The 13,285-nt window shown below is 36.5% G+C and overlaps 1 protein-coding gene across 1 annotated transcript in view; it reads left to right on the top strand.

Moving 5' to 3' along the window:
- The first annotated feature begins 1,691 nt into the window (after window positions 1-1,691).
- LOC107563429 (E3 ubiquitin-protein ligase RNF43-like) overlaps window positions 1,692-13,285 on the top strand; it is an 85,761-nt gene continuing 74,167 nt past the window's right edge. The window contains exon 1 of the mRNA XM_016248307.1: window positions 1,692-2,817. Coding sequence (XP_016103793.1) covers window positions 2,578-2,817 — 240 coding nt within the window. The 5' untranslated portion in view covers window positions 1,692-2,577. The remainder of the gene's footprint in view (window positions 2,818-13,285) is intronic.

Below are 13,285 nucleotides of genomic sequence, written 5' to 3' on the forward strand. Positions count from 1 at the left end.
TCATATATATATATATATATATATATATATATTCTTAAATTATTTATCTTATATTTCATATATTTCAGTATCCATAAGCATCAATATATATCAAAAAATGTCATTGTAGCACAAGAGTGAAAGTTAGATTTTAATAGCTTTGAATGAACTGATTTGTTTTCAGCCTTTTTGAATTTGAATAAATGCAAAGCAAGTGAAATCCCTGATAAAGGCTGAATGTGTGTCATTGCTGTGTTTTATGTTATTTTGACTGCTCAGATAATTATATTTTTTATATTATTATATTATAAAGCAGCTCAAGTCATGATAGATGTCCGGTCAGGGGTGTCAGACAGGGTAATAGTGGAACTGAGTAATAGGGGTCCATGATTTTGTGGGGGTCCCATAGCAAATTCAGTGCACAGGGCCCAGAATTCCTAACGATGGCCCTGTGTCCAGTAAAATAAATCCTTATTTCCCTAAGGACTTTATTATAAAATGACCTATAATTTAATTAGTAGTTAAGTATACCTTTAAATTAGGAGACAATACAATTAGATTCTGCAGCTGAAGTATGTTACTCTGTTATTTAGTGTAATTAACCTTTTTATTTTGTTGCCCTCTGACAAATTGTAGTCACTCAATTTAACTACAGAAAGGCCTACTGTAAATAAAAACCTGTCTTCCATTTATTTCTGTCTGTTTTGCGCAAATCAACATCCCTAAAAGGACAAATCCAAAATACTATTTTTCAACGTCTGATTTTTGATTTGAAAGGAATAGTTCACTCAAAAACAAAAAATAAAAATAGCAGAAAATCTATTCACCCTCGCTGGGCCTGTATTTTAGTCAGAAGCAACAGTTTGAAGTTAAAGTCTTAAAGATGGATTTGTTTCTTTTGGCTTCTCAAGACATTAACTGATGAACTGGAGTTGTGTGGATTATTGTGATGTTTTTATCAGCTGTTTGGACTCTCGTTCTGACGGCACCCATTCACTGCAGAGCATCCATTGCTGAGCAAGTGATAGAATGATACATTTCTCCAAATCTGTTCGCATTAACAAATTCATCTACTTGTTGGATGGCCTGAGCGTGAATACGTTTATAGCAAATATTCAGTTTTGGGTGAACTATTCCTTTCACATGGCTGTGCATGCATTAGAGGGATAATAATTATTCAGTCATAAGTCCATTGCATTTTACAAGGTTATTATGAAGCTTAACAGTTGTTACACTGATGATTATATTCACGTTATGCTTAGAAAATCAGTTTTGGCATCCAGCATCGTTCTGTAATTCTGATGTTTCTCCAGTGATGTCAGCTAGAGGGCGCAGTGTGTGTGCGAGAGAGTGTGTGTAATGTGTGTGCATGTTTTTCTATCCCGATGGGGACTTAAACCTGAATACACACCGACTCATGGGGACCTAAATTGAGGTCCCCATGGGGAAACAAGCTTATAAATCATACAGAATGAGTTTTTCTGAGAATGTAAACATGCAGAAAGTTTGGTGTGAGGGGTAGGTTTAGGTGTAGGGCGATAGAATATGCGGTGTGTACAGTATAAAAACCATTACGCCTATGGAGAGTCCCCACAGGGATAGTAAACCAGACGTGTGTGTGTGTGCGCGCGCGCGTTTAATGGGTCGGATAAGTTCTGCTCCACCCTCGCTGACAGTCAGCAGGTACACACACACACGCGCATACGCACGCACGCACGCAAGCTCACACTCGCGTTCACTCTCAACTTTAAACTTTTCCAGCGTTCCTGCAGTTCGGATCAACAGCACTGAGGCTTCTACACTTGAAGTGACTGGATTTCTCGACATGGATCTGTGGAGATATAATCTGAGTCGAACAGATTTGTGAAGTCTTAATTCATTTAGGAACATGGGAATGAGTGTTCAGAAACGGCTCCCTCCTGACAGTGTTTTCGATCGCTCCCGCGAAGTTCTTGTTTTATCTGGATAATTATTTTTTTTTATGTTGGACCGCATGGAAAAAAATTCCAGCCGTTCACAGTGGGATTGTTACGCGTGTTCTCTGCGGCTTGATCAGAGTGGAGTAACTGAGACATTGTTGCATTGACGGATGCGGTGATTCTGCTACAACCTGCTACATTCTGGAATGTTTGGAATCCTTTGAAGTGGACGCGGCGCACCGCACAATAATGGAGTCATTATGACGTCTCGTTATCAATCACGACGCGTGGGATGCCACGGGGAAATCTGCAATATCATTGAAATGACCTTTAGGCGGTCATATTAAACTCTTTTTGTGGTTTAAATCGATGCTCGCGCCAGGAGGCTGCCCGCTGTCAATCACTCTGTCAGTCATGTTCTGTCAGTGATACTTGAGGCCAGTCACCAACTGAAGTTCCATTCAATTGTTAATAATATTCTTCTATTTCAAATCTCAACCCTGCTGAATTAAAAAAAAACTAAAAAAACTACCCACTCTAAAAGCCACTGGTTTTTTTTTTTGGACAGTTTCAGTGACCTCTAAGGATTCTCCTGTCTTTCAGCTGAGCTCTGATTGGGCGGATAGCTTTGTGGACAGTGCATAATGTATGGCCGGGGCCCGCCGCTGCAGCCAGGACAATGAGGGTTCCTGTGCAGCGATTGGCCGGGCTCTGGCCGTGGCTGCTCATGGCTGTCTTGCAGGTGGCATTGGGCCACACGGGCCTGGAACTAGCCGCTGCTGTGGAGTCTGAACGCTCCGCACCCCGAGCCATGATCAAGGTGTCACTGCTGAAACAGGAGCCCACCAGCAGGCCAATCACCCTAGAAGGGGTGTTCGCCGGGGGCAGCGCAGGCTATGCTGAAGGGAAACTGATGCAGGTAAGAGCTGGAAGATGTTTTCAGGTTTTTTCAAGCCATGCATTGGACTGATGTTCTTTGTTGGCATCTTCTTGGAATTTTCCATTCTTTGTTGTGGAAAAAGGTTCTTTAGATTATTTAAAATGTTCTTTATACTGGGAAAATGGTTCAAGAACTGTTCACTGAAAGGTTCTTGAAATGGAGGTTCTATTGCATTGCTGCGAAAACCCCTTTATAGAGTCTAGGTAACAACGCAGGATCTGTAAGGGAATACAGTTGTGTATCTCATGCATCTTTGCTCTTGGAGGCTTTAACTGGCAGACATTGGCATTAAAAAGTATTTGGACTCTTTTGACATTGTCTGAATGTCAGTGCATTAGATGTTAGATCAAAGCAAGTGTCATTTATTGTAAAGAAACCACACAATCACATTCATTTTTGACTATTTTTTGGCACCACTGTAGATGTTTTGTCATATAGTACCAGAAAACAGTTTTTTGCATGATCATTTTGGACTTGGGGGCTTTAACTGGCAGACAGTGACCCTAAAAAGTATTTGGACAACTGAGCAACACTTAAAACTGTTTGAATGTCAATGCATTATTGTTAGATCAAAGCAAGTGGCACTTGTTCTAAAGAAACAGCACATGCATGCTCTTCTAGCAAAATGGTTAACAAATTAAAAATGCAATAACTTTGTTTATTTTGGACTTTTCATTTAAATTTTTAGGCCATGATACAAGTCATGTAGTACCAGAAACACCAACAATTCTTTGCATGATCACTTTCGGTCTTGGAAGCTTTAACTTGCAAACAGTTGAATGTAAAAAGTATTTGGACACCTAAAACTGTCCGAATGGCATTGCATTAGATATTAGATCAAAGAAAGTGTCATTTGTCACTCTTCTAACAAAGCATTTGGCAGAATAAATGCAATCACATTCTGCTTATTTCAAACTATTATATTTAACAATTTTGTGGCCACTATAGATGTTTTGTCACATAGTACCAGAAACGCCAACAACTCTTTGCATAATCAATAACATAGAAGTCTATAGAGTTTGCTGATGGCATAGTGTACATGTTGTCGTCTTGCATGCAGAATCACTCACCTGGGAAGTCATCGAATGCATCTGTGTGAGTGCCAAGAACCGCCCGGCTCTTATTGGAGCTGATAGATTTGTGGTGTTGTAAACTGTTAGGTCTGTTCTCTGAGGCCATACTGCCAGATGTTTGGGCTTTGAAGGCTGCGAGTTCTGCGATTCTCTGCAAGAGCCGTCCAGATCAAGCCAGAGGGGATGCACTAACTGTAAATGGATCTTGAAAGCCTTTATCCCTGTGGGAAAGAGTTATTGCATCATAAAAATAAACTAAATCCGATTTTTTGTTAGTGCAGTGCGTGTTTGTGATCAGCTTGATGAGGTTGCGTTTGAATTTGAGAGCAGTTCACATTAAGAGATGATTGCTTCATTAGACACGGATGAAGAAAAGTGTTTCTGGAGATTTGTTTTATTGGCAAAATGCATTTAGCTTCTCCGTTCGGTTGCAAGTTGTAGCTACATTTTTGCTTTATCTTAAGAAAGTGTGAGCGGTGTGAGTGCAAAATGCGCTGTGTTCTGAGTGGTTGCTAGGTGGTTTCTTACTGTTTCAAGTGAGGAAAGTCCACCTTCAAATCTCTGTGATATTCTGGTCTCTCTTCAGTGTAAGTCTGAGAGTTTATTTAGGCCATTTTATCAAAATCACAAATGTTTTGAGGTGTTATTCATGCCACCGGTAACTAGTATCTACATGCAAAGTGTAAATTATGAATGCAAGCCCATGCAAAAGAACATTGTGGGTTTGTAACTCAAAGGTTGAAAGTTCAAGCTCTGTAAAGGGTGTTTTGTGAACTGTGTCGAGTCGCTGAAGGCGGCAGTTGTATTTGAGCGAGTGCTTTTGCGTTGGTTAAGAAACATCCGCTGAGTAGAACTAATTATCAGAAAGATAATGCATGCACATGTGTTTTACAGAAGGGTATCAGTCTCTTGCTTATAGAGAGCGTGTCGAACAGACAGATGCTTTTTGTTGCAGCGCCAACCTGTTGAAACAGGCCTGGCTTGCTTTGGCGCATTGTCCTCCTGCATAATGTTCCCTTCCTCTAGGGGACAAAGTGATAGAAGCAGGTGGGGGTAGGGGGAAGTTTCTATCTTTTCTTCCCTCACTTTTTCCTTTGGCCAGCCCACATGAATTCAACATTACGGCTTTTATCTACTGCTGGGAAGAATGATATCCAATGATCTACTGTATAGCATGTTTGTATGCAGTGCATCCAGTTATGGAGTGCACTAGGGCTGGACGAATTATGTCTCTATATTTTTTGGTCTTTTGACAATATTTGATATATAAATCTGGATATTTATATGTATTTGCTTTGTAATTGCTTGGGGGTTTTAATTGTATTTTTGCAATTTAGATTTAAAAGTGTTTAATATAAAAAGTAACATACAGTAAAAATCTAGTTAAAATAGTAATAAATGCATGTTTTCCCACAATGTTTTACAACACATGACCACAAGGAAAAATAAATCTAAAACTATATACTTTTAATCTTTTAATAAATATCTGGAGAATGTTATGTACTTGCTTTATGTGTGCGTGTATGTATATATATATATATATATATATAATCTCGTTGAGCCGGCATCGTGTAACATTTGCACATGTTACTGCACTATTGTTTTTTGCACATAAGTTAATACTGTACATTCGCATATGTAGATACCATATACATAGTCTATATTTCTATTTTCACATTCTATATTTCTACTCTATACTCGCATATATAGATACACATAGTCTATATTTCAATTTTTTCCATAGTCTATATTCCTACTACTGCAGCACAGTTTTTATTATTATGTTTCTTACATTGTATGTATGTGTGTATAGTTTGTGTATGTGTGTGTATAGCTTTGCACTGTCTTGGCATTCATTGTGGACAGCAAAGTAAGAATTTTATTGCTCAGGGAACCTTGTTTTCCTCAATGGGCATATGACAGTAAACACTTTGAATCCTTGAAGGTTCAATATATGTCACCTGGCCCTAAAGTCTATGGTTCATTTGCCTCTGTATTGAACTCCAGACTGAACGAAGTGAAGCAACAGCCTGCCTCTTTAGTTAAGTGTGCTGGATTAGTGCTTTTCCAGGCGTGTCTGCCTTCGCTGTCCTCGGGCGGCTCTGAATTCGCCGCGTTGAGGATGACAGCCAGTTTTCATAACCACCAGTAATTACACATCTCCCATCCCATTTGATCTTCCTAAGCATGTTGTTTCTCCAGGCCACAGGTTGGCGAGCGGCGCTACCCAAATTTGACTGGCTTTTCTGGGCCGGTCGGCGGATCACAGGCAGAGAAAAACAAGATCAGACATGATGATGGTGGAAATGTTTTATTTAAGGAGAAACGGCCTCTCGGCGCAGCCACTGGTCTTTAATGGAAGCCGATCATATGTGCTCTGTTTATTTTGAATTACAAATGTGCAATTTGATTTGACACAAGTGGTACCTTTTGCTGTTTAAACCAGAAATATATTAGATTTTTATATATACAGTGGGTACGGAAAGTATTCAGACCCCCTTAAATTTTTCACTCTTTGTTATATTGCAGCCATTTGCTAAAATCATTTAAGTAAATTTTTTTTCCTCATTAATGTACACACAGCACCCCATATTGACAGAAAAACACAGAATTGTTGACATTTTTGCAGATTTATTAAAAAAGAAAAACTGAAATATCACATGGTCCTAAGTATGCTCTGTATTTAGTAGAAGCACCCTTTTGATCGAATACAGCCATGAGTCTTTTTGGGAAAGACCCAACAAGTACCAAAGACTTGTCTTTAGTGTTGTTTATGCCAACGAAGCAACACAACGACCCCCAAAATGTTTTTAAATATGGAATAAATATTATAAATTAGGAAACTTGTTTCCCCCACAGGATAAAAACAAGGTTATTATGACTTTATCTCACAAATCAGACTTTTTTTCCCCCACAACTCTGTTTGTATGGCAAAAAAGGAGAGATATAAACTCAGAATTGCAAGATATTAACTCGCAATTGCAAGAAAAAAGTCAGAATTGTGAGAGAAAAAGTCACAGCTAAGTTTTTCTAATTTCGTTTTGGTGAAACAAAACAGAATTGCGAGAGGAAAAAAAGTCATAATTGAGTTGACCTTCGCTGGGAGTTTGATTGACAGGTGATCTGACCAATCATAACACAGAATCTGCTATTTTGTCCGACAAACAAACCAGACTGGAGAGTAGATTAATGTCGGTGGACTTCAACTTGAAAAATAGTGTGCATTGATGTCTTTCTGCGGTTGAAACAAGATACCTTCTGATGTTCATTCATGTTTATTTTGTACTATAACTAGTAAAGAGGAAGAGATGATCGGATCATGTGCCGCTTGAACTGAGACGCTACAGTGGTCTGTCACCACACATTAAAGAGCCACAAAATGGTATTTATTGTTTGAATTTCTTAAAAAATTAACAAAATTAGAAAGCTGATACTTGCTCTGTCTCGTCTGTTGGCACGTTGTCAGTTTCCTCTTTGCTCCGCCGTGTATTTTTCACTGCGTGAGAACATGGTGTGTGGCATGAGAGCACCATGGCTGGTCGGATGTAGCAAAGGTAACTAAGGGGGGGGCGGGTCTTTGTGAAGGGTCAGTTGTGAGAAGTCGCAACTGCATTTTTAAAAATATTTTGTGGAAACAAAACCGAATTGCAAGGAAAAATGTCAGAATTGAGAGATAAAAAGTCGCAGTTATCTTTTTTTTATGTCATTGCAGAAGCAAAACAGAATTGCGAGGAGGAAAACATTGGACTTGTGAGATAAAAAGTCACACTTTTTTCATTTAATTGCTGACTTAAAACGGAATTACAAGAAAAGTCTGAATTGTGAGAAGTCACAGTAATCTTTTTTATTTATTTATATTTTATTCTTTGGTGGAAACGGGCTTCCATATTTAAATGTCATCATGTATTGCATTAAATAAAAAAAAAAACATTTATTGTGAAGAACATGCACACTTAAGCAAAACAAAAATGCAATGACACATTTGGACACTTCAATCACTCTTAACCTAACTCTTATGTTTTGGGTGTATGGAGGCCAGTGTTGAGGGAAGAAGTTATTTCCAAATGTTTGACTCCATGATTCTGAATCTAGCAGTGGCTGTGAGGGTCAATTAAAAGATGCTAACCCATTTTAAAGAGTGTGCTTTCCTTCTAAGTCTATTAGATTAGTTTCTTCCTTCTTCCCTCCCTGTTTGTTTGGCGCTTCGTGGAGGAGAGTTTAGCGTAACCTTTGTAAACGCTCACAAAGAGCGCTATCAGGTTATACTGAGCCCCTGACTGAAGCTACGGATCTAAGATCAGATCCTCTTACCTACAGTAGTGCTGGGTGAAATGGGTTCGGTAGAGATTTTGCACTTCTGCTTATATTGCAGTAAATAAATCCATTCAAAAGTGAAAGAAATTAATGGGTTCATTCAGAAATTATGCGTGAAACTGATCAAAAGTGACGGTAAAGACATTTCTAAAGTTACAAACGATTTCTATTTGAAACAAATGCTGAAAATTTCTATTCATCTGTGAATCCTGGAAAATAAAATGTATCACGGTTTCCACAAAAATGTGAAGCAGCACAGCGGTTTTCAACATTGATAATAATCAGAAATATTTCTTGAGCAGCAAATCAGCATATTAGAAGGATTTCTGAAGATCATGTGACACTGAAGACTGGAGTAATCACAGAAATAAATTACATTTTTACAATATATTCACATAGAAAGCAGTTATTTTAAATCTCAACAATATTTCACACTGTTAAAGTTTTCACTGTATTTTCAAATAAATGCAGCCTTGCTGAGCAGAAGAGACTTCTTTTGAAAACAAAACAATCTTACAGACCCCAAAACTTTTGAATGATAATGTGTATATGTACATTTTTATACTGTATATATGCATATGTTTTCATTCAATATTCAGCAAAAATAACTACTTATGATGTATGATCTGATCAAACCACCAGCCCAGCTCTCACCTAACCTTTACCATCATCAACTGATCTGCAAACTGACCTCATTTTTCTCGTGTGACCTCTACAGAAATGGCTTATTGGATTACGATGAGCGTGACCGCAGACGTTAGAATTAGCCGAGCAGGCGCCCTCGACGTCTTGGCAGCCTCGTATCTATCGTGTAACTCTCCACTTTTCTTCTGAACAATCTCCTGTCCTGTCTGATCTCTCAGGAGGACGGATGATAGGGAGGCTGGGATGGATGCGTTAATGGAGTACGAGATCAAAGCGTTAGGTTGAAAACGTGAGTCTAGATGATTAAAAAGGAGCTTGTTTACTCTGTGCTTCCGATAGGCGTCCCCTCCCCTCATTCAGATGGTTTTCCTGTCTATATTTCCCTCTTGGAAACTGATAACAGGCCGTCTGTCCGTCAGCCCGCCCCTCCTCTCGGCTCCCGACCTGTTGATGTTTGTCTTCCAGTCTGAAAATTGAAAGCTTTTGCTTTAGTCTCCTAATGTTGCTCTCATCTCAAAAAAATCTCTCGTGTCTCCTCTTGAGTTTCAGAAGAGATCTCAGCATAAACGCAAACATTTCTCATCGGGTTCTCCCAAGATCAAAGATCTGTTCTGACAAAAACTTGGTGTAGAAACAATTTTCACTCAGAAATAGGTAAACTTCACAATTAATTACAAAGAAATGGCAAGTAACGCACTGAATAAAATGTTACATTTTGTAGTAGAAAAACTGAACGAGTAATTTTCTTTCATTGAAATAAAACTGAATTAAAAAAAATATTAGATGAAAAACTTAAAAAAAGCTTGAAAGTTGAAAAAGGTTTAGAAATGTGAACATTAGAAATGCTGCCTTGTCAACTAACTGAAATAAACAAGCTTATGTTGAGGTATTGACATTATGAAACACTAAAACAAATAAAAATCAATGAAAGTAAAATATAAAAATATAAAAAATGAATAAAATACAAATAAATGATCACAACAATTACTAAGTTAAACTGAAAATATAAACATATTTTTTTAATTGAATATTAATGGATTCGATAATAGTATTTAAATAATATAAATATATTTTTTAATTTTTATAAATTCTATAATAGTATATAAATAACACTAAAATGACACTGGGTCTGGGTTGCTGTCCACGTTAATTTGGTGTAAAAACAATTTTCACTCAAAGAAATTGCTGCATTTCACAATTAAATAAAACATAATATTAAATAAAACAAATATTAGATGAAAACCTTACAATGGGGAAAAAAACGTCAGAAATATTGAAAATGTTTAGAAATGCAGCCTTGCCACTTAACTGAAAAGTTAGACAAGTGAACAAGTAAATTACTGAAACTAAAACTGAAATAAAAATCAATGAAATATATATATATATAGGAATAAAATATTTAATAAAAATACATTTGAAAAATATTTAAAAAATGACAACATCAACAAAATTACTAAAACCTAAACTAAAATTAAAATGAAAACTGAAAATATAAAAATATTTATAATATTAATACATTCTAAAATAGTGCCTAAATAAAATATAAATCATTTGTTATTTTACTATATTCAATAATAGTATATAAATAATAATAAAATAACAATGGATCTGGTTTGCTGTTCACATTAATTTGGTGTAGAAACAATTTTTCACACTGTATATATATAAATATATATATATATATATATATATATATATAGGAATAAAATATTTAATAAAAATACATTTGAAAAATATTAAAAAAATGACAACATCAACAAAATTACTAAAACCTAAACTAAAATTAAAACTGAAAATATAAAAATATGTATAATATTAATACATTCTAAAATATTGTTATTTTACTATATTCAATAATAGTATATAAATAATAATAAAATAACAATGGATCTGGTTTGCTGTTCACATTAATTTGGTGTAGAAACAATTTTTCACTCAGAAATCAGTACATTTCACAATTAAAATAAACTGAAATAAAATACAAATATAAGACGGAAAACTTAAATTTTAAAAGAAATATTAAAAAATGTTTAGAAATATGAAATTTAGAAATGCTGCCTTGCCAACTAACTGACAAGTTAGACAAGTTTAAGAAAACAAATAAATTACTGAAACTAAAAATGAAATAAAAATTCTATTTTTTTTAAAGATGACAACATCACAACAAAATAAAAAAAAATAAAATGAAAACTGAAATATGTTTTTTTAAATATTACTAAATTCTATAATAGTATCGGAATAATATAGAAATAATTTGTAATATTTCTAAATTCTATAATAGTATATACATAATACTAAAATAACACTGAATCTAGGTTGCTGTCCACATTAATTTTAGCTTTTAATATGAGCTCCGTATACTTGTTATACATTAACTATTGACTCATTTTTGTTTCTTCTTATTTCTCCTCGGGAATTGTTGGAGAAGAAGTGTATGTAAATGTCCTGAGCTTTTAAAATCTGAAATGGATCATTAGTTTGTTTATTAACTAATTGTTTCAGGTCCTGATTTGCATTCTGAACACAGAAGAACAGTGCTAGAACAAAACTACCACACGTCTGGACTTTATAACAGTTACTTCAGTAATGCGAGTGAATGCAAACCACATTCCGTGTGCTTTCTGCAACATCATTCGCCCTAAAATTAGACCCTGCGAGTGCCAGCGTTAGCGTTTGCTAACGGTGTCAGCGATTTGTAGGATGTTGTATTGAAGGCTAGCAGACGTTACAGGCTGTTGCAGTATATGATTGGGGTCACGGTACCATCGCTGCTGCTTGAATCAAACACGGGCCAATCAGATGACACGCTTTTATGGCCTACTAATAGCTTGTTGTTTCCTTTGTGTCATTGTGGAATTCTTGAACAGGAAGGGACTCTGGATTTGTTTTTATGAAGCTGATTAAAGTGTGTGTCGTAGCATGTCCCGAGTTGAGATTTCACAAATGATTGGCCTGTGGTGGTTTTGAACTCTTAACTACCTCTAAAAGCCTGATTAATCCTCTGTTGACTCTTGTGTAAATCCATATTAAAACTCCATGAACACAATAATCCCTCATTTAACTCTCTAACTAGAGATATGTACAGTTAACCATGGGGTTTATCTTGTTTTAACCTCCTGGTTAAAAGGATAGTCCTCGTGTACTTTCAAAACTGTATGACTTTTTAATCTGTGGAACACAAAAGAAGATACTTGAAAGAATCTGCTGGTTTTGGGTTCCATTGACTTTCGTAGTATGTCAAAAAATTCTGTGGAAGTCAATGGGAACGGAAACTGTTTGTTTACCAACATTCTTCCAAATATCTTCTTTTGTGTTCCGCAGAAGAAAGAAACCCATAGAGGTTTGGAATGACATGAAGATGAGTAAACGATGACAGGATTGTCATTTTTGGGTGGACTGTCCCTTTAAGGACACCTTTAACGCTGGTTTAAGCAGTGTTTCACTTTTACATTTTGGTTTGCTTTTATCCATTGGTTTTAAATCTTAGCATGCTGTTGTTATTTTATATTTGTTTAAACTTATTAACCAGATTTCACTGTGAAACATTTTTGCTGCAGTTAAATGAGCAATTAATGCATGAAATGCATCTTTCAGCTGTAGACGGGAGCAGTGAGCTCAGCGTTTCCATCAGCAGGTGTGTCTTGTCTGTTCCTTTACATATTTATCAGCGAGTCTTTGAATCGTTTACAGGGGGAATTTCCAATCACTAACACTTGGCTGTGATCTTTTGTGAGGATTTTTCCTTATGCTTTTACAGTTTCCTTTTATGTTGTCTACATGCAGCAAATCCAGTTGAGGTTGTAATGTGGACGGTGTTCCCTTTTAATCGGTGATACTTTTTAAAGGAATGCTGCACTATTTTTGAAAATAGACTCATTTTCCAACTCCCCTAGAGTTAAACGGTTGAGTTTTACCGTTTTCGAATCCATTCAGCCAATCTCCGGGTCAGGCGGTAGCACTTTTAGCCGTAGCTTAGCATAGATCATTGAATCTGATTAGACCGTTAGCATCTCGCTCAAAAATGGCCAAAGAGTTTCTATATTTTTCCTATTTAAAACTGGACTCTTCTGTAGTTACATCGTGTACTAAGACCGACGGAAAATGAAAAGTTGCGATTTTCTATGCCGGGTGCAGCAGGCGCAATGATATTACGCAGCGCCTGAAAATAGTCCCCAGCACGCTCCCTGTGCAAGCAGGTGGTCACGTTGGTTATGTTGATGGAAGTTAGCCTATTTTCAGGCGCTGTGTAATATCATTGCGCCTGCTGCACCCATGGTACGGCAGCAAAGTTCCTTGATTATTACGCCGGAATGAGAGCATAGTTCCTAATTTTATCGGCCTGGAAAATCACAATTCTTCATTTTCCGTCGGTCTTAGTACAAGATGTAACTACAGATGAGTCAAGTTTTAAATAG

The sequence above is a fragment of the Sinocyclocheilus grahami genome, unplaced genomic scaffold (assembly GCF_001515645.1).
Source record: "Sinocyclocheilus grahami isolate Dianchi unplaced genomic scaffold, SAMN03320097.WGS_v1.1 scaffold875.1, whole genome shotgun sequence".
NCBI lineage: Eukaryota > Metazoa > Chordata > Actinopteri > Cypriniformes > Cyprinidae > Sinocyclocheilus > Sinocyclocheilus grahami.